Source organism: Lepidochelys kempii, chromosome 5 (assembly GCF_965140265.1).
Source record: "Lepidochelys kempii isolate rLepKem1 chromosome 5, rLepKem1.hap2, whole genome shotgun sequence".
NCBI classification, from domain to species: domain Eukaryota; kingdom Metazoa; phylum Chordata; order Testudines; family Cheloniidae; genus Lepidochelys; species Lepidochelys kempii.
In genome coordinates, this window is record NC_133260.1 from 79,799,911 (window position 1) to 79,823,414 (window position 23,504).

General features: G+C 37.6%; 1 protein-coding gene across 3 annotated transcripts in view; it reads right to left on the reverse strand.

The window, feature by feature from the left end:
* The window catches only part of ZNF608 (zinc finger protein 608), a 106,600-nt gene that overhangs the window by 57,444 nt on the left and 25,652 nt on the right, over nt 1–23,504 (reverse strand). For all 3 annotated transcript variants that reach the window (XM_073344840.1, XM_073344838.1, XM_073344841.1), the window contains exon 3: nt 936–1,191. In XM_073344840.1, coding sequence (XP_073200941.1) covers nt 936–1,191 — 256 coding nt within the window. The remainder of the gene's footprint in view (nt 1–935; nt 1,192–23,504) is intronic.

The window sequence follows — 23,504 nt, forward strand, 5'->3', positions numbered from 1 at the left end:
AAACACTACAAACCACCTCAAAACAAACAGGAGACAATACTAACAATAGTATCTTTTAGTCGCTTTTAGACATAATTTGGGAAATACCTTATTACAGTTATTATTACATCAAAACTTGCAATGGTTTAAAGTACACACACAGTATTTCTATAACTAACAACAGGAAGCTCAAATTTTAATAATGAGCTTTTAGAAATCAAAATGGAAAAATCTGCATATATCGCAGCATAACCCTCTCTCTATTTATTTTATTCTAAATCACCAGCCAATCAGCATCTCATATTCCCCAAAGCTCTACAGCACTCCTATATGGCCAAGTGCCATCTAAGGATATTGGAGAAATCAGACTGGTTTAGCTAGCACTTCTGCAACCAAGGGAACATTCCTTTTAAAACAAAAATGTTTTCTCCTTAAAACATGTTTCAAACCAGCAAAATGCAAATAATTCATAACATAACATAGGAATAATTTTAATACAAGTCTTTAGAATAGCTTTTATTATATAAACATGCAGTATCGATCAAGGTGCCTGGGGCCAGAATTGCTGTTTTACAGTTTTCACCTGTACTACTCATAGGAGCACTCATAATATACATACCCCTCAAGAAAGACATATAATAAAACTCTATTTTGCTAATGATTTGTTAATATTATGTTTTACTGAATACCATGATAGGAAACGATTAACTACATCACTAAATGATCATTCCGGCTTATACAAAGACAGTTAGCACAACACTTTAACAATAATGTTTTTAAGGAAATGAACAGTCTCACTAGGTTTTTTATAAAACTGTGACAGACACCACAGGTGATGGGAGATGAATAGTCTTGTACCACCTCAGACAGGTAATACAGAGTGAGTCCCCTAATATACCTCTCTCATATACAAGCCTAATGGGGAAAAAACAAACAAACAAACACACACAATTTACCTTCTTCGGTTTCATGCCACACAATCCCTTCCAAGTTCACACTGGTCCCAGGCTCACAGGGTCCAAGGCATTCCGGTTCTGTTACTACTCCAACCTCGCAAGTATTTACACCCACTGAACGAGTCCGTACCAAAAGCTGTTCAACTGGTGCAGCAATATTGGATGAAGATGAGGAAAAGTAGGAAGGTAGAATCTGAGGCGTGATACTGCTGGAAATTGGAGGTGGAGGTGCAGGCACTGTAAACAGGGGGTCAACCTGAAAACAACAGACAAACTTACTATAATGGTGCTGAAAGATGTTTTTTTTTTTTAAAAATCAGTTTGCTTAGAATTGTATCAGCTTTAGAGTACATAGGTATTTAGTATATCATAGCGTGATTTCAGTCTTGCACTCTCCATTTTTTTTACATGGATCCCACATGCTGCATATGAAAAAATTATAGAAAAATCTGTCTTGCTAAACAAGACAAAACACTAAAGTTCTAAAAGAATATTCCCTGCAGCCTTAGATTACTAGCATGAAATAAAAAAAGAATTAAAACCACTGTTTTTCTTGCCTCTGGCAGAAGACTGATTTGTGGAAGGAAATTAGTTTTGCAAACTGGGAACAGCATTTTTCTTCCTTAAGAAAAACATTTATGAAGGCATAAAGACATAGAAATGTCTTGTTTTTCTGTAGACCATACAGAAGTGATGTACATGGAACAACTCAAACACCCCTATGCCATGAAACATGATCTCTTGTCATTGCAGCTTTTAAAACACATTATTAGGCTCATCCAACCGATAACACTCCGACACAGTTCTGTCTACTATCTATGCACTTACAATGTCAGAGATTATGACTTCTTTAACAATCACAACTATGCAGCTAATTTATAGGGCTTATCAACACATAGATTTTAGAAGAATAAAATTAATTAGACAGTTACTCTATATGCTGATTTAAAAACACCACCACATTTTTGCAGTATGTTAATTATACCTGTGCAACAGGAGATTTTTCTGCACTGGGGCTTGAGCCTGCAAGGTACTGAGCATTTTGGTCTAACCTAGCAAAGTCCTTAATCATGTGATGGGAATTTGTTTTAGTTTTCCACTCTGCATGCTCAGTCATATATTCACTCTTAAGCACTTCAGAAGCTCAGTACTTTACTGTGGACATAATGTTCTCTTCTTCACATAAAAATGGAAATAAAAAAATGAGGAAATGAGCTCCCAGTTAAACAGCTGAACCAGGCATCCTGTCAGCTTTGCGTTTATGTTAGTTAAACAATCCTCTAAACAATCGTACATTAAAAGGATAAACTAATGTTCATTTGGTCCATCTGAGCCAAGACTCAACCAAGAAACACTTCACCCATCTGAATGTTAAAAGTTTCCTGCTTTCAAACCTGTAATAAAATTTCTTTAACTCTATGTTCTTTACTGTTCTGCATCCCTGATAATAATGCCCAAGAGAGAAGATATTTAGAAGTCACATCCCTATATGTTTTGATTTATGTTTCATGTAAATGCAGCTTAAAGCAGATCAAAGTTCACATTGATGGTTACTCTTTTAAAGCCAAGTTGACAAATGTACAGAGAGGGAGGGAGATTAGAGAGCACATGCTAATATCCATATTATTTATATATTTTCATTATGAGAAAATCTAATCAAATATGAAATGACGAAAAACTTTTAAAAATTGTAATCTGTTCTAACAACAAAGACTGCCAATTTCTCTTTTAATCATCATTCATACAATTGAAAATTGACACTCTCCAGCTATGCACACAATTCTGAATATATGTAAGGACTGAAACTATTTCCTTAAAAATCACTTATTCTTGGTCTTAATTGTTCATAAACATATAGGAAGAAAATTATGATTGCAAGGGCACGAACAAGATGAAATGTAAAGATAACTGGCTGGATTCTCATCTCAGTTATACTGGGGTAAACCAAGTATCAGGGGTAGTCGTGTAAGTCTGTATCCACAAGAACAACAAGGAGTCCGGTGGCACCTTAAAGACTGGGGTAAGTGATGTAATTGAGATCAAATTCTTGTCCAACATACTTATCACATTAGGACTAATAACATCTCTGAGCTAAAAACATAGTGGACCAAACTTCCAAAAAGCAGAGTCTAAATTTTTACCCACAATTCTGCATGTATAAATTTTTTTGCATTGTAACTGCATTTCTCAACATGTGTTAGTTATGTATATATAAAATGCATTTGCATGTACAAGCAGGATAAGTAATGGTCTGACCTACATGCACAAAAGCAATTTGCACACACTTTTTAAAAAAATATTATACGCTATTAATTTTTAAACCGTTACTGCAAGAAACTAAATTTTGTTTCATACAAGATAACACTACACATGGAGAAGAAAAAAAAAAATCAAAGAATGCAAATATTACAGCAATTTGTAAAACTGAAGGCCTGATTCTCCATTTATTTACACCATGTTTACACCAGGGTGGTCTACTGACTTCAGTGGTGTTATTATGGCATAAAAATGATGTGATACAGTACAGAATCAGAGCCTAGCATCCTTATGCTTATCTTTCTGCCATCAAACTTGCAGAGGTAGGCAATAATAAAAGCAAGAAAGCTTTGTACCATGGGCTGAAGCAGGCAGGTCAACTACCAGCTGACTCCCCAATAGATGATCATTGCAAGATTTCCCTGAACTAAATATGAAATAAAAGAATATCTATGTATAAGCAGCATTCAAAAGACACTGATTCTGCGCTACATAGATCCTGACAGTACCTTGCCAGCAGATAATTCGCTGGTGGAGGGGAACTACTAGCTGAGGCAGAGCCCTTGGAACTGGCTCCTGCCATTGCTACCCTTGCCATCCGAGTGTAGCTCTGCATGGTGAATCTCCACTCCTGGTATAAGATGCCTTGGGGATCATATGCCATTGACATAAAAGTAGAGGCGCTCCTAAGATGCTCTACTTCACACTGGCACAGAATCAGGAAGTCATAAATGCACACACATAAGCCTCTACTTATTTGAGTGCAGCTCAGCTGCAGAGGAGAATTTGAGCCCTGTGCCTTTATAAAATTGAAAAATGCTAAATGAATTGCCGGGCTGATGGTTTGCAGCTGGGAAAATTCCTGTGTCATAGATGACATCATTCTTCCATAGGATGTACTCATCACAAAGAGAGGAGAAACACTAAATCTTTGCTTCTGCAGAACTAGAAAAAAAGGACATATTATAAATGGACAAAGACAATATGGCAGACTTTGTTTTTCCATTTCCAAAGTATTACAAACAATTGAATGGGGGGAAAGTGCATATTTGATAGTGTACCCCTTTAGCTATTGATATAAACAGTTTTATTCAGTTCTAGTTTCTCTCCACTTACTAATAAATATTTAGACTTTATTGTTAAAAATACAATACAGCCATAAGGAACCAGGAGGGGGGAAAAGCTGCAAGGTGAATATTACAATAAAAGGAAAGATTGCTCTGTGGAATTAATATAAAACAAAAATCACTGGTAAATAGAAAGATTGTACTGTCCTTTTGAATTTGTGCTTGAGGTGAACATTTCCTCACTCATAATAAAAGTGGTGTGGAGCTTCAACAGTGCTCCAGTTTCCAATATTTTAAAATTATTTTAAAAGGTTGCTTGATAATCATAAAGCAATAGTTCTCAGTGATCAGTGTGGTGTCACAAGTGTTTTTTTATGAATGCTCAAAAGGGCACTGATGTAATCTATTAGAGTTAAAAAGAGAGAGGCAGGAAGGCCGCCATCTCCAGTGGAAAAAAGGCACATAAGTTTAACATCTGGTGGTGGCAGTCTGTCAACCTGAAGAAAGTTAATGTCAAGAACAGACGCTCTGCCATTTCTCACTGTTATTTTTGCATGATTATTCCCAGGTGCTGGTACATACGGAGCAGTAGCCTTGCTATTTAACGCACAAGAGATTCCAAGGGGTGGGGGGAGTTGAAACACAGGAAGGTTATTTACACAGATCGTAGCTCTTAATGTACATAATCAAAGGGCTTAAAAAATGTACAGAAATAGTAAAGCAATATTTTCTACATTCACTGTATTTCAAGGGCTTTTGAGAGCTGATTAATAATGAAGGCTACAAAACTGGAGTGTTGTTTGTGGCCGCTTTCCATCGCGGAAAGTTTGATTGTATCAAGCAGTGGTGGTTCTCAGGACTAGAAAGCTGACTGCGAATGAAGAATGTCTGCCAATGAAGGGATAGTAAGTGCTCCAGTGAGCACATCTCCAGCTGAAAATGACAAAAAGACATTTTGGTGGCTGCACTATGAATGCCTTGGTGACTGTATTTGGGTGGGAGAGTTTTAAGAGAGAAGAAATGTCATCTTAAGTGGAAACACATGTGAAGCTCTTAATGTATGCAGATTTCCTTCAATTTCTCATTGGTTTTATTTTAGATACTGAAATTAAGCTCTGTGCATGACAGCCAGTCTTTCTGATGCAGTCACTAATCTCCAGAAGTACAGTTTTGGAGCTTTAAAATTCTGCCTCTCCTACAGGGTGGATTCCATTAAAAAACACTGAATTTCTGTAAAAAAAGATAAGGCCTTCTGTCCTGTAGAAAGGAAGTATGTCTCCAAGGGCCTCACTACACCTGTGGAAACCCATGCTGATGAAAAAATAATCTGGACTGTACACAAGCCCATGGATCCTGGGGTTGTGGTGATCGAAAAGTGATTTAGAATTTTGTTCTAATGAAAATGTTCTGACCTTTTCAGAGACTGTAAATAGATTACTTTAAATTATTAAACATTATTAAGACATAACATATGTCTTTGCTGTTACCTGGAAATTAAGTTTATTTATTTAAACATATTAAATATTTTTAAAAGGTATCTTGCTGAAACTCTAGATGTTCTTGACACAAATTGCAAAAACACAATAAATTATTAGCAGCTATACAATAGCCAACAAAACTTCGACGATCAGCTCTGGTTCAGCAAAGCACATAAGCAGGTTCATACTATAAGTAATTAAATAGTCTCACTGAAGTCATGACAACTGTCTTGCTGAATTAGGGTCAACAGATCATGATTCTCCCCGCCCCTTTTGAAAAAGTCTGAGTGAACAGATGTCCCTCAGAGAACGCTCTGAAGATCAACAGAACTGATCTATTTCGGATCAAGGTAGAGAAGCAGATTCCAAGCTGAAGGCCCTTTACGGAGAACACTCTGACACCAAACCTCCTCTTTTAAATCAAGACAAATCTAGCTTGAACACTTCCAGTGATAACTACAGCAGCATGGCTGGGGGAAAGAAACTTTTTTTTCCAGGCAGGAAAGGTTCCAAGACATTTTATGGGTCATTTTATGGCATGCCTGAAAATGAAAGCATGACCCTTACCAAAACACACCCTCCATTTTAAAAAAAAAAAAAAAAAAAAAAGGCCTGCAAGGAGGACTGCAATATACAAGAAAATGGCAACTATTAATACTGGCGGCAGCATTCACCTTTTTTTTTTTTTTTTTTTTTTTTAAAAATACAGATGTATTAGCTCACATTTAATGAAACCACCGCTTCTCAAGTAGGGCTGGGGGAGCTTGAATAATCTGTCCTTGAAGCAAGCTCTCCTTTTCTCCAAATGCCTTTCCAAGATTCCAAGGCCAAGCAAAGATTAACTTGGTTTTACTTTAAAGTATGCCTCTCCTTCGTCAATGGAGCACTGAAACAACAATGGCCCCAGAAGGCCTGATTCTAATCCCATTTACGGTGTGTATAAATAGCAGGAGCTATTCTGTTGAAATTAATGGAATTAAATAATGGGAAAACAAGTTTGAGAGGAGAAAAACTGACCAAGAATGTATAGATACAGATCTAAAAACCACTGCTCTCCCTACTAATTCTCCCACTTAATGAAACTGACCATATGAAATAATTCCTTCATCGTCACCACAGAAGAATAATCTCAGGCTCATCTGAAAAATCTCAGTTTAATCTCAGTTCACATATCTCATATTTAAATAACTAACTATCAGCTTTGTAACTCTCAACAATCCACCCAACCTAACCAGTCTGACACAGTAGCTCAACAGACTCGGGTACCAAATAACCAAATGTAAAGTGCAGCTGCTTTTTAATCAATCATTTTGAAAGCTTTGGTCACTACTCAACTGCAGTGCTCTCTAAAGACAATGTAAAACAAACCAATATTCTTCTCAACATTAATTGGGGAAAATGTTATGAAATATGTATGGGAAATATCAAGAAATCTTTTGTAAGCTACATATGTTGCTTAAAATCCTCAGTGCTGTACAAGTTTGATATTGTACAAAAAGGGTCAGTTCCCCCATCTTCAAGATTTACTGTAACAGTCCAACAGCTGGGTTATAGTTCCTCCCAACTGCCAAATACATACAATACACAGAAGTATTTTGATGATCACATATCCTCATATGCATATAAGGCTCTACCCAGCTCTCAGATTTGAGATGAACACTTCAAAAGTTGTTTCAAAAAACTGGACTGAAAACACAGGAAACCAACTATGTTAATGATCATTCACAACACGAACGAAAACCTTTCAATACATTCTCATGCAGAAATGAACTTGAATAATAGATGCTAAACTACACAGATAGCACTTCAAGACCAGAAGAGAAGATCTTAAAAAAAGAAGATTAACAGGCAACGGTAAAAAAATCCTCTTTTTCCTTTGATCTTCTATACAAGTCCAGATGCTTGCACTTCCCAAAGCAGCTCACCCCTTTTTAGAATGGGACAGATTAGCATTTGACAGCTGCCTGCAATATTCTGCTGCCAAAGACTGCATCTGCAGAAGCCTGTTTGTCAACTCCAATGTTTGGCAGAGGCATGGGATGATGGCCAGATGGCCACCTTGCCAATTTCTAATAAAGATACTTCTCCTGTCCCAACCAAAGAAAATCCCATTGATTGGGATGAGTATCCCTTAAAAGTCTCTGTCACGACCTTTCTCCACAGTAACATAAGCTTTCCTGATCCACTTCAAAATGGTCACCTCAGGCTGCCTTCTCTAGTGCAAAATAAACAGTCTCTGAAACTCCCTAAATCTAAGGGTAGGTCTTCACTACCAATGTTAAAGCGCTGCCGCGGCAGGACTTTAACGTGTCTGTAGTTGCGGCACCAGCGCTGGGAGAGAGCTCTCCCAGCACTGTAAAAAAACCCACCCCCACGAGGGGAGTGGCTCCCAGCACCGGTGTACTGTCTACACAGGCACTTTACAGCGCTGAAACTTCTATCGCTCGGGGGTGGGGTGGAGGGTTCACACCCCTGCGCAAGAAAGTTTCAGCGCTGTAAAGTGTCTGTGTAGACAAGGTCTCTGTAGATTCACACCACTCTCAGGACAGCAAGACAATGAGTCTACCTTTCTTTTTACTGTTTGGGTTTGGGCAGAATGTATATAAAATTAACTCCCGTTTCATATGGAAGTCTGATGATATCTTGAGTCTGAATTATGAAGAGTTCTAAGCCCAAGCTTGTCCCAGTGAAGGATCAGTTATGGTTCTTTGCCTGAAGGTGCCTGGAGTTCTGTAACCCTTCCAGATAAGCATTCCACAACAAGGAAAAGAAATGTACATAGATATTTTCCTCAGATGTCTGAAGGAGGAGCCTTCAGGATGCTGATCAAGTTCAAATGCCATTCAGGGAACAGGCAATGCACTACTAGATTCAGTTTATGAAAAGCCTTCAGAAAGCTGAACAAATCAGGGTCCCTGCCTATGGAAATGCTGCTGTCCAAGCACTGAAAGCTGCTACTGCCGATGATTGAACCTTGAAGCAGCTGGTACTTAACTCCATGTCCAGCCTAGCTTGTAGAAACTCCAGATCGCTGGCACTGACATGGAGTGAATACATCCTTGCTCTATCACACCACCAAGATAAGGTTTTCCAATCTCAGGTACATATGTGAAGTTAATAACTTCATTGCTTGCGCCATGATTGTAATAACCTTACCTGATAAGCTTGTCTTCTTCAGGTTTTCACTCTCAGTATCCAGGGTTTCAGAGCAAATCACCAGAGATCTTCAAGGCAAATAGGCCCTTGGCACACTAGTTCTCTTACTGGAAGTCAAATCCAGCTAGTCACTGACATGATTGCTGTATCCTGGGACAGAGGTCTCTTCAGCCAGTCTAGAGCCATTGAAGACGCTGTATGACTCAGTAATCTCTCATAGATTCATAGACTTTAAGGCCATAAGGAACCAATATGATCATCTAGGGATCTCCTGAATATTGCAGGCCACAGAACCTCACCCACACACTCCTATAATAGACCCCTAACTTCTGGCTGAGTTACTGAAGTCCTCAAATCGTGATTTAAAAAGACTTCAAGTTACAGAAAAGCCACAATTTACAATAGTTTATTTAAACCTGCAGTGACCCGTGCCAATGCTACAGAGGAAGGCAATCCCCTCTACCTTGGGTCTCTGCCAATCTGATCTAGGGGAAAATTCCTTCCCAACTCCAAATATGGCAATCAGTTAGACCCTGAGCATATGGGCAAGACCCACCTGCCAGACACCTGGGAAAGAATTCTCTGTAGTCACTCAGAGCCCTTCGCATCTAGTATCCCGTCAGCAGCTGATGGAGATATTTTCTGCTAGCAGTAGCAGATTGCCTACAATGGCATATAGCCAGTCTCCTCATACCATCCCTCTGCAGGATCTGTAAGTGAGGCTGAACCTCATGGGAGAGCTAAAGAATCTATTTTATCTGCTCTGGCCTCCTTAGAATTCACTAAATACTTCTGTACTTTTCTGTTCTTTCTGGTCATCATTAGGTCAACTTGTGGTCTGCACCCCACTTCTTTCCACATTCAGTCAAGCACTGTGATTTAGCTCCCAGTCTCCTCAACTCAGATATAACATCAATTCAGGTGCATCGTGCTGAGTCAGTCCATCTTGTTATTTTTATTTCCTGTAATGTGGACTGCCAAAACGAGGGTCTATATCTTTGGACATTTCATGACACCATGTGCTCCCCCGATGTGTGCCACAAACTTGGCATTATCTGATTAGATCCTTACAGATGAGACTTTCAATATGTTCTGAAAATGCAATGTCTTTTTGTCTGGTGTATTTATGGATCACTTACTTTCTTTCCATGCCCATTGGCAGCGTCCTAATTACTTATAAATACTAGATATTATTATTGTCATTATGTAAATTATGACACACACTCATAACCACTACATGACCAAATAAAGTACAACAAAAAATGTCCTCTCTGTTTTCTTTCGCAATCTGGTAGTTCTAATCCTGAAAAGGTATTTATATGATTAGTATTCAACTATCAACTTGAATAACCATAGTTGAAAACACATAGCTAACAAAATACTCTTTTTTTCCCCTAATATCGTTTGCAGTATTTAAGGAATCTTAAATTATCCTAATGAACAAATTCTGCTTTCAGTTACACTGGTGTAAATCCACAGTAACTCCACTGAAAGCAGAATTTGGCGAGGGTGTTTGTTTTAATTGGTAGGGAGGAAGTTAGCTTTTCAAGAGATTTTTAAGGGGCATAAAAACCTTTTGAAAATAATCCAAGTGCAGTGAAGATTTTGAACTGGAAAATAATCCATGTGAGAAAGAAACTGCTAATAACCATTCCTCTCCAAGATGTTTATTTTCTCCCTCTTTTAAAATGGAATTTTGTGCTATGAAAAGTGCCAGACCAATAGCCCTAACCCACAAAGATAGATACACACAGCATAGGAGCTAGCAGTGAAAGCTTTCCCCACATTTACCTATCAGTGTGCCTGAACTCTGAGCTAGCAGACCTTTAAAAGTGTGTGTGGGGGGGAAGGGCGGGAGGGAACAGGACCTGAGATTCTTTGCCCTATTAATTCTTTTTCTCTCTGATGTAAATACTAATACGGCTGTCAATTAATGCCAAGTGTAATTAATTATAGTTTATATGAAGACCATCTGTCCACTAGTAACTAAGATCATCAGATAATTTGTTTATAGGCCACTGAACAGATATCTGATCACCAGAGCTTTTCCTCACTGTGCTGAATTCAAAGCTGTGGCCTTGGCATTGGAACCTATTAACTCAGTGGTTCTCAAACTGCAGCCCAGTCAGCAAATAGCTGCGGCCCAATCATGTGACCGCCTCATGGCCATACGGGCAGTATATATATTGTGTGGACGTGGCTCACATAACACACAGAGAGCTGCGTATGTGGCCCACAATGGTAATTAGGTTGAGACCCACTGCATTAACCCATGCCACCCAATCTCTTTCTCAAGCATGTTCCACATTTCTAATGTTTTGCTTTTTCACTGATACTGTCAAGTTGCTTATACAACCCCATCCCTATAAAATCTAAGCATCCAAATAGTTCTGGAGTTTATGCTTGCAACTTTCCTGTTAGGGCATTATTATTTCCATTTTACAGATGCAGAACTGAGACACAGCAAGCCCGTGGTAGAGCCAGGAATTTAACCCAGCTCTCCTGAAGCTCAATCCAGTAATTTAACCACTCAAAACCACTCCTTCCTCCTTTCTTGCATTACTTCATGGATTATTTTTATCAAACAACAGTGTGATAAAAACTGATGGAACTGTAACACCCATCTTCCCCACATAAGAAAACAAAAAAGAAGTCCTATTTTGGGTAATTAATTACTGTATGTTGTAAATTTCTTGTACAATACGCCATCATTCCACACACCTTTTATTTCCTTCTCTCCCTTTTTCTATTTAGATCACTCTGTGATTAATCCATTACAAGAACAACAACAAAAACACTTATTTACACTTGGAAGAAATTCAAATACTTTGCCCAAGTGAAATGAAAAATAAACATAATCTTAACTGTCATAAAATCACGAAATGCCTCTGGCAGTTCTATCAAAGTATGTAGACCTCCAGACCCTTTGAAGAAATGAAACTGCAGTTTATCAAGTGTGATTTATAAGCAACACTGATTTAGCTAGGAGATAACACTGCTTTCTAATCATTAGTAGTCAAACAACAGCCATGTGAACACATCAATTATGGGCCACTGCCAAAAGCCCTTGAGATCCTGGAGATTAACAGCCAATCCTCTGTTTTACAAGCTCACATCAAAAAGAATATTAATAAGAGGAGGGGCAATGTGAAAGCTTGTCAGAGTAATTCAGCCACTGAAACAAGGCTTTTTTTTTTTCTTTTTTGCTCTGCCTTGAACAGGTCCATGAAAGAAGCTGGCATAAGCTATAAAACATGGAGCTGCCAATTTCTCAGAAAATGTTTTGCCATTAACATATGAGAAGTTGTAAATGCCCACAAAAGCTCTGTTTGGTGTATAATGGCTACAACTTCTGAGTCTCTATCTTTAAGGCATCAGTTATACAAGAGCAATCATCATTCAAATATTTGCAAATTAACATCCATATACAGCAGCACTCACTGGCTTTTCCCTTCCCTCAAAATCAGAGATATTTGTAATCATAAAAAGAAAAGGAGTACTTGTGGCACCTTAGAGACTAAGCCACAAGTACTCCTCTTCTTTTTGCGAATACAGACTAACACGGCTGCTACTCTGTAATCTGTAACCATAAACAAATTAGCCAGTCTCCAAGACATCCGTCTAATACACCTGACAAGTGAATTAAAATAACTACAAGTGCTAATAAATAGTCATCTCCATATTCATTTTTTTTTCTTCAAACGAAACTAAATGAAAACATTTGCCTACTTGTGGAAAAATCCCATGATTGTTCCTTTCTTACTGAATTTTCTCTTATCCAGGGGTGGCTGAGGAAGCCCAACTAGACGTTTATTCTCATTATCATGTAAGGGAGGTGCATGGAGACAAGAATACACCTCCAAAAGGGAGAAGTAATGCAATATTTATTCTTTCACAAAAATGTAAACATTCTCTGTGAGACAAGTTTCAACGGCACATTACTGGCACTTAAATAAAATAATATCAACAATAATACTGCAATAGGCACACTCTTACAACTTGATCCACTTAAGTCAGTTGGACCTTATCTAGATTAGGATAAAGGGTGTTGTTTTAAATAAAATGTGTTAGCTAAACCCTAAGGTTCACTTCAACCAGCTAATCCATTCTAGGTTTTGTCTTCACTATGAAAATAGGTGTGTTCTTAACTCAAGCTAGCTAGATTTACACTAGTTAGCGGGTCAATTAAAACTCAACCTGCTAACTCATGTGTAAAACTACAAACTGGCTTTATACTAGAAGTTTAACCCAATTTAATTAATCTGAGTTAAATAAATCTTATTTGCGTTTTTTTCACAGTGAGGACAAGACCTCAAAATACAATTTGCCCATTAAGATTTTATAGTCTGTTAGTTAAAATGTGCTAACCAACTTTTTTGGTTTTTTAATACCTGTTAGCCTGGTCTAGACAATGCCTGGGAATATTTCCGTGGGCACTGGATTGGGCTCTAGTGCTAAGAGTTCTCTTACAATCCCTTCCAAAAGTCATCAAGACCCCTCCAAAAAGTAAAGGACCCCTCCAAAAAATACTACACTTTTACTTCAGAAAGTTTATTATTTCCTTTGTTTTCTATAAAAGCCACCCATTTTAATATTTAGCTGTTTATTTTAAAGAGAATATCTTTAATTAAGTCAGTTATATTTAGAGTGGCATGTCCGCTTGTGTTACTTCTGCTCTGATAAAAATCAGAAGTGGTTCAAGCATCATGCACCTGCTCATTACAAAAATGCCTTCTCATAGTGGTCAGAAATATTTTTTTTAAAAACGTATGCTTGTTTCAAACTTGTAATTTAACAACAATCTGCCTCAAGGGATAAAGTCACCGGAAATCTGAAAATAATTCTTAATAAATGGGGGGAAAAAACCCTTAATATTGAACCAATAAAGTTTCCTATATAGCTGGTGTGGCTATGTAATTGTCATCATTACATCATATTAGGATCCATGACACTTACATTATAATGTATTAGATCTGATTTTGCCAATTAACAAGCAAAATTGGGTCAAGGATACAATAGCCAAACTATAGAATGCCTGCTGGTTTTCTCCAAATCTCCGTAAATTCACCTCTGTTTAGCAGATACTCTGCTACAACCAAAACAAGTTACACGTTAAGAGCCAGATAATAGCTGGCCCTTGCATGGATTTGGGAGGGTACAAGAAGCTTTCCCTCCCTCATATGGTGAGCCCAGTACAGCCACAGTTACAATCCCTGCGATCTCCTAAGCCAGTACCAGCTGGGGTGCAGGGCTGGTATTACTTTGGATGCAAAAGGGATGGGAAGATGGTATTGCCTCATAACTCCCTCTCCTGAGCAGGAGAGCTGAGTGGCTGCAGAGGGAAGTACATGCCATGTATTTCTAAGGGGTAGCACAGGGCCCATGCCACTCCTGAGCAACAGGGAGAGTTCCTGACCTCAAGCTGGGCAATGCAGCTTCACACCACCCCGAACACAGGGTAATGATGACCCTAAAACAAACTGATTGAACTGATAAACTGTTAATACTACCCACAACTCTGTCACTCATTGTGTCCAAGGTGGTTTCAAGAACAGGATACATTCATCTGCCATCTGGTTTTTGTTTAGTTGCTTGGGACAAGAAAACCAACTTCTTTACTTTCTCTAACGATAACTGTTTTCCAGTGTGAATGAACTAATCCAAATGAAGAAAAAAATACTGAATATTTAAAAATTGATCTCAGTGGGTGTATTCATATGAATTAGTTTTGCAGGATTGAGTTCTCAATGTCTAGCAAATCAGAAATAGAATATTTATCCATTTTTACAATAATGTTAAAATTAGGGAGGAGATTTTCAATAGTGACCAATGTTTTTCGGTTCTTCAATTTTTGTGTGCCCAGCCTTCTGATATTTAGAAAGTGTTGAGCACTCACTGTCTCGTGTCTCAAGATGGGCAACCAAAAGTTGAAGTCCCTTAAATCACTAACCACTCCTGAAAAACTTGCCCTAAGAACATGAAAAATGAATTTAGGGCCTAGTCCTTTGGAGTCAATGGAAAGCCTCTCACAGCTGACTTAGAACAACCCTTCCTCAGCTCTCGTCCCCTAGCGCCCCTCCTCTACTTACGCTACATTGATGACATCTTCATCACATGGACCCACGGGAAGGAGGCCCTTGAAGAATTCCACATGGATTTCAACAATTTCCACCCCACCATCAACCTCAGCCTGGACCAGTCCATGCAAAAGATCCACTTCCTGGACACTACAGTGCAAATAAGTGATGGTCACATAACCAACCCTATACCGGAAACCTACTACTGACCGCTATACTTACCTACATGCCTCCAGCTTCCATACAGGACACATCACATGATCCATTATCTACAGCCAAGCCCTAAGATACAACTGAATTTGCTCCAATCCCTCAGACAGAGACAAACACCTACAAGATCTTTATCAAGCATTCTTAAAACCACAATACCCACCTGGGGAAGTGAGGAAACAGATTGACAGAGACAGGTACCCAGAAATCACCTACTACAGGACAGGCCCCACAAGGAAAATAACAGAACACCACTGGCCATCATGTACAGCCCCCAGCTAAAACCTTTCCAGCACATCATCAACGATCTACAACTGATCCTGGAAAATGATCCCTCACTCTCCCAGACCTTGGGAGACAGGCCAATCTTCGCTTACAGACAGCCCCCAACCTGAAGCAAATACTCACCAGCAACTACACATCACACCACACACTAACCTAGGAACTGACCCCTGTAGCAAACCTAGTTGCCTACTCTGTCCCCATATCTACTCTAGTGATACCATCGGAGGACCCAACCACATCAGCCACACCATCAGAGGATCATTCACCTGCACGTCTACTAATGTTATATATGCCAGCAATGCCACTCTGTCATGTACATTGGCCAAACCGGACAGTCCCTACTGTAAAAGAATAAATGAACACAAATCGGACATCAGGAATGGGAACATACAAAAGCCAGTGAGAGAACAGTTCAATCTTCCTGGACATTCTATAACAGATTTGAAAGTAGCTATACTTGAACAAAAAAACTTCAGAAACAGACTTCAAAGAGAAACAGCAGAACTAAAATTCATTTGCAAATTTAACACCATTAATTTGGGCTTGAAACGGGGACCGGGAGTGGCTGGCTCATTACAAAAGCAGCTTTGTCTCTCCTGGAATTGACACTTCCTCATCTATTGTTGGGAGTGGACTACATCCACCCTGATTGAATTGGCCCCGTCAACACTGGTTCTCCACTTGTGAGGTAACTCCCTTCTCTTCAAGTGTCAGTATATTTATGTCTGCATCTGTAATTTTCACTCCATGCATCTGAAGAAGTGGGACCCACGAAAGCTTATGTTCAAATAAATCTGTTAGTCTTTAAAGTGCCACCAGACTCCTTGTTGTTTTTGTGGATACAGACTAACATGGCTACCCCCTGATAATTGATTTCAGTAGGCTTTGGATCAAGCCCTTTTGTGCTCCACCAAATCCATTCTTTAACAAGTTTAGGCTCTCATACCAACCAATAAAAATGAAGTCTTTATCAAAGTAACTAGGGATGGAAAAGGACTAAAATCAGTCATTTCGATCAATTCTTCATAGGGTGTGTGTATGTATATATAACTCTTTTAGAGGTAAATACATTTTATGTATAATGAAGAATCAAATGCATGTAAAAATTCCCTGTACTGTAAACCTGAAGTGCATTTAAAATCAAATGTAAATCACAATGAGAAGCTAATGAAATTATATGGTTCCAAGATACAGAGACCATGATGTGCATAGTTTCAGAATCCTTGTCTCTGACAATCCCAGTTACTCCTTTTCAAATTCTCTATTAGCAAGTAGCTGATACGTAGGTTTTCAGCACCAAGTGTGCCAGGCATTTAACACTTATTTGATTTAAGACAGTGTTAATGCCTTTGCCAATCACACTTTTTTATAGTTCTACAAAATACTGTGCTGTAAGAATTAAACTGCTGTTTATTATACCTCTGCTACCTTATACTTTCCTACTTATTGCATGAACTCTTAAATTAGTTAAAGCAAATACTGTACTACAATAAAGCATAAACAAATGTACATTGGGTCTGATAGCACTTCTGAAGATGTAAGGCAGAAAGCATTTTATTTCATAAACAGCTGTGCTGTTTTCAGATAATAAAAAGAATGATACATTTATTATTCTACTTGGGGAAGGGGGAGTAATTAGGTATAAGACCTGGATACTGTCAAGCTTAAAATTAAACAGCCTTGTTTGTATTATTATTAGCATCTTAGATTATTTAAACTGGAAGAATTTTTAAGAGGGTGGATAAAAATCAATTTTTTTTTAAATAAAATTTTTTTTTTTAATTTAAATTGGATTTTTTGGATAAAATGCTTTTTGAGGAAAAAACTATTTAAAGATAGTTTTAATTAAGATACTTTATAGCTCAAAGATATCTCATCATGGAATAGGGATTATAAATTCTAATTCTATAGTATGTGACAATATATTCCTGTAATGTTTAAAGAAAAGTTTTGTAAATGAGTTCCAACAGTTCATGGATTAGGGACCCAATCTTATGGGGCTTCTGTATAGATTATTTAGGTTAATCTTTCTATCTACCCAATGGGACAGTGTTCAGTCTAGAAGATACCATCAGAGATGCTTAGTTTTGCAGTTCTCAAACGGTGGATTTGTGTTTCCAGTGATAACATGCTTGTTAACAGCAAAAATGTTTTTAAATAAAATAAAAATAAAGAAAGAAAGAAAGAAAGAAAGAAATAACAGACCTCAACCCTATTGTCCCTCTGCAAATTTGTGTACATAGAGTCAATCCCTTACCTCGCTCTAAAAAGTGTACAGTTTCAAAAGTTCAATGAATAGAAGATTGTTGGGGGTGGAATAGATCTGGACAAAGAGAAGAAATCTGGAGATAAATGTGAGAAGGGAGGGACAGGTAGTAGAAACAAAAGTGAAACTGTTGAGCAGCATATTCCAGAAGTCTTGAGGTCTTTGTGAGTATAGCCTTCATTGATTTGAGATCTACCATACCATTCTCTTACTAGAAGGGAAAACCTAGAATGGCAGCAGCCTGTAAAAGAGACCCAGTTTGGGAATATTTTAACGAAGTTCCTCTACCTGTGAGTAAGACAGGCACGTGTGCAAAATGCAAACAGTGCAACGAAGAAATGCAAGGCCTGGTTGCCTGAATAAAACAACATCAGGAGAAGTGTTCCTTCTCAGGAAGAAGCTGCGCTGAAGATGATGAAAGGAACATGTCTGAACATGCAAGATCTTCAGGTTGGTAAACTTTTTTATTTCATACTTCTTTCTTAAGGACTGCTTGTCTTCCTTCTGGACTATTATTGAATTTTCATGTTTGGGCAAAAAATATAGTTGTTACTCTATGGTACTATTATTTTTGATGCACTTGTGATAAAAAATAAATAACTGAAATAGGCAGATCTTCCTTTTACAATTTCACCTTTAAAGTAGTACTGAGTGTCAGTGAATGCAGTGACAAATACTAAATGAGCAGTATGGTAATAATAATTAATTAACTGCATTGACTTATTTTGTTTAGGAGAATCCATCCTCAACATACAGGATTCTAAAGACTATCCACCTTCAAGATCACCGTCATTTTCTATAGTTTCAGAGTTATCTGCCAATGATAGTGTTTCAGTCACATAATGTATGTCACATAGCCACAGTATATCACCTATAGCAAAAAGAAAAAAAAATCTCCATCATCCAGAAAGAGCCATAGATAAGTTTGTGCCAAGAACGAATAGATTATAAAAAGAGGTAATTGATGAAAAAATTGCCTCGTTTGTTTATGCAACAAACTCTCCTTTCTGTATGATTGAGAACCCACATTTCATTAACATGGTTCAGTCATTAAGACCAGGATACAGTCCACCCAACATAGCAGATGTTGCAGGCAAATTGCTGGATAAAGTGTATGAAAAAGAAATTGAGCAGTGTGCAAAAGGTCTAGAGGGTGAAACTGTTCACCTGAGTCTTCCTGGGTGGAGCAATGTCCACAATGATCCTGTTGTATGTGCTTGTGTGACAACAGAAGAGGGGAATGTCTTCCTTACAGAAACAATTGATACATCAGGAAATGCACACACAGCAGAATACTTACAAGTAGCAGCAGTAAGAGGTATAACAAACTGTGGAAAAAAATTCAAATGTCTAGTACACAACTTGGTCACAGACAATGCTGCAAATGTATCCAAGATGAGAAGAAATTATTTAGAAGAGAGTGAAGAGACTCCCAAACTAACAACATACGGTTGCAGTGCTCATTTGATGCACCTCCTAGCCAAAGACTTCAGTATTCCAGAAATAAAGGCTAATGATGTTGAAATTGCAAAATATTTCCATAACAACCACTTTGCAGCAGCTGCTCTGAAAAAAGTGGGAGGAACCAAGCTCCCACAAGACGTGCGAGGAACTCACTAGTGGACTGTTTTGAGCACCAGATCAAGAACTGGCCTAATCCGATGACAGTTTGTGAACAAAATCATGAAAAAATAGATGGCACGGTCATAGCCAAAGTTCTCAACATTGGGCTTAAGTGAAATGTTGAACACATGCCGAGTACCCGGAAACCTATTTCTGTAGCCTTGAACAAAATGCAGGGAAACAGCTCTTCTATTGCTGATGCTGTTGAAATTTGGAAGGAACTGAGTGAGATCTTAAAAAGAGAAATATTCAACGACAGAGGTAAATTACAAGTATTAAAAAAACAAATGGGACAAGCACTATCTCCAGCTCATTTTCTTGCAAATATTCTCAATATTCAGTACCAGGGTCAAACCTTAACTGCTGAAGAAGAGGAGCTGGCTATGACATGGATCTCCAGCAATCATCCCTCCATAATGCCAACTATAATAAACTTCAGAGCTAAGGATGAACCATTCAAGAAATATATGTTTGCTGATGAGGTTTTCAAAAAAGTCACACCAGTGAAGTGGTGGAAGTCATTTAAGCACTTAGATTCAGAGACTGTTGAAGTGATAATCTCACTTTTAAGAGCAGTAGCTTCTTCTGCCGGTGTAGAAAGAATATTTTCTTCCTTTGGACTAATTCATTCCAAATTGAGAAATCGTTTGGGACCTGAAAAAGCAGGAAAACTTGTTTTTCTTTTCCGGATTATGAACAAACAGGAAAATGAAGGTGGAGACGACTGAGTTAGCTGCAGAAGCCAATATTTTAAGTTTCTCATATTGACCTGGCTGACATAGTCGATTTAATTTTGTTGTTGTTGTTGTTGTTGTTGAATATTTCATTTAACTGTTTTAATTAATTAAAAACTATTTTTAAAAAAATGAACCTGATTTTAAAAAACTTGAATGTTTAACTAAATTCAAAAATTCATATGCTTGTTTTGTTAAAATATTATGTTTTCTGTCAAAGAAAAAAAATCCAGAATACATAACTTTATTTTTTAGTTAAATAAAACAATTTAAATGCCTGTCTGGTGATGTTCTCCTCCTAATACAGTGTGGCAAGAAATCCTCCAAATATTAATGATTAACCTGTTGAATTGGAGATATTTATGAAGTCATTGGGAGGAACTATCTGCTTCAATTACCTTTGGTAAATAAAATAACCAATCGTTCATTTTCTGATATAGCTGTAAAACTAATCTGAAAAGTTTTCAAAATAAATCACTTTAAAAATGTATAGTGTGTACCTTCTAAAAATGAAATCTACATTGATCTCTGAGCTGTGAGGAATATGTATTAAGGTTATAACAACCAACAAGAATGCACTTTTATGTAGAAATCCATGATTAAATCGAGTCTTCCTGACTAGTGATTTAAATCAAATCCACCCTGATTTTTAAAGTTGAATTTTCTTTTTATTATTTATTTTTATTTACTTTTTGTATTTTATTCAATTTGGACTCTAAAAATAGACTAGTCCATTTAATTTGTGTGTGTGTGTGTGTGATCTTTAACTGTAGCTAGTACTTCATATATAATTTTATACGATTCTACTCAACCTTAATGTAATTTCCACATGAATAAATCCTGCTAGTGCTTTTGGCAGAAAACATAAGCTTTACCTACTTCTTTTTTCCCGATTTTTTTTTCCACCACTGTTGCCAACATTGGTTCAGATCCACCAGTCTTACCCATTTTAGGAGCCCTAACAGAGGTGGGCTACTTGCTGCTGCCAGTGTTTTAAGCACCATGTCATATAATCCCACTTGGCGCAAGTATGTTAGGGGTCAGTGTTGCTAACACCAGTGGGACTGAATCAGTGTTAATATTGGAAAAGTACTGAAATATATCCTAGGTGCAGACAAGGTTTATCTAACATGACCTTATGTGTACTGTCATAGCTGTATTGGGCCCTTCTTCAAAATGTTAATCGAGAATCATTACAATTAATGGCTGTGCAGACAAGACTGGAAGGGGAACCTCTACAAAGCATAATGCTTACTATCCATGCCTATTGAGGACTGTGAAAATGGGTAAGGCAGATCCAAATGGTTGCGGGAGATGGGTAAATGGACTTCTGGAATATGGTGGTGGGGGTGATGGGGCTTTTCATAAACAAAAGGAACCTAACAACAATACTTAGCTCTTATACAGTAACCTAGTTTTCCTATAACAAAAAAAAGCTCTAGAAAACTCTGGTTTACAGAGACCTCTTGGATCTGGATACACAAACCATGTTGGGATACTGAACGGCAGAGATGATAAACAGCCAGCTACTCTCTACTACGCAAAGTTTTCATTTTGCTTCAAATATACTAAATTGAGAGAGTCCAGTTAGCTATACTTTTTACAACAATTAGTCTTGCTGCATTAGTATTTCTGAAAAACAATTAGTTTGATTTGTGGATGTCAAGCACTGTGGAAATGTTTCTTCTGTCCTGGAATCATATCTGTTGGTCTGAATTTTGGACCTCCTTTAACCACAAGAACTCTCTACCTTAATTTTTCTGTCTGTAGAATGGGTGGTGTGTGGTTTAAAACAGACTTTCAAAAGAGCTCAATAACCACAACTGACGCCAGAATTTCAAAATATTCCTCAGTTCCTATTTAAGTATCAACTCAAGTAGCCAGATTTTCAAAAGAGCAAAGCCTATTTACTGCTAGGGTCTTTTGCAAATCTGCCCATAAATCTGCTTGCCATTGTGTGTGTTAAAGACTTAAAAGTCCAGCCCTGAGCTCTTCTGCAAATCTACTCCTTTATGTTTATAAAGTGCTTTGGGATTATTGGAAGAAATGAACTAACCAAGTGAACAGTTATTTTAAAATTTTTTTTTTTTATGGCTGAGCGTTACAGTCCTAATTCAGACAAAAACCTGTTGACTTCAATGAAAGTTTTGCTCGAATAAGGACAGATAAAGGAATCTGGAATTTAGCCCTTCATTTGTATTTCAGTAAATTCCTCCCACTTTGCACAGAGACCATTTCTTGGCTTGCCTCTTCCCTTCCCTGTCAACAAAGGTAAATCTTTCACTGTTCTCTTGGTTCTCAAATGAAAATAAAAACAGAGCTGGAGATGGATGTCACTGCATAAAGTGGGGCAAATTAAGCTATGTTTCCTTCTCCTCCAGAACAAGAACTCAGCTCAGTTACATATATCACAACAGCACAACAGAGCAGAATGTATTGGCTTTTTCCGATTACGCCATATTTGCATGAAAAGGAACAGTCAAACAAAAAAATTAAGCACTTAAACAGCTTTAAAAGGACTAGTTCAGAATACTGTACTTCAGCAAAACCTTCATTGTTATTCAGTGCTTGGCAAATGACATTGCCATCAAATACCAGCAGAGGAACCGTGAAGAGTAAATGCTATCTGAAAAAGAGGCTTGTACTTATGCAGTGCTAATGACCATCTAAAAGAGCGATTCTGCATGGTTACATCCTCTTTTAGAGTCACAGCTGCAGTTTCACAAGAGCAGCCATACATCATAATCTGCAGCCATTTTAGGCTATCCTTGTGCTTTAAAGAACAATATGGGCAGTAAAGAACTGCTAAACTGTGAACTACAGTTCCCAGTCAATACCAAGTCTATTTTAATAGAAATGATTGGGGAGGAAATATTTAAATGTTATTACAAACAACAGATAGCAGGACCAAATGAAAGGCAGTGAAAGGACTCCCCTATAGTTAGCTTCACTAATATACTCCTTTATTAGGTTTTAATTTCTAGTTAAGTATAGCACAAACACAGAGTAGTGTATTAATTGTATGAGGTCAGACAGTTATATTAAAATATAATACACACATTTTAATTAATGTCATGATTTTGATTTAATCACAATGTTTATCTAAATTGATGCCATTTATTAACGGATATACAGTGACTTTTTCAGAGGTTAAAATTTTGGAAATGGAACATTATTTCATTGTACTTTGAAACAGTTCCACCATCAAAGCCAAACATATGGGCAAAAATCTTAACATTCACTAAAATCAGTCACAGACTTTGTGGGCAAGCTGAAAAAGTAACTGCTATATTCAGTGCTGAGATTTACAGTCACACCCACCACAGCAAAATAATCTCAATTATGTACACACATTCAAGCCCAAGTAAAATGGAGGAAACTATAGGTCACCGCACACCAGATTTCTATGCCTTATTA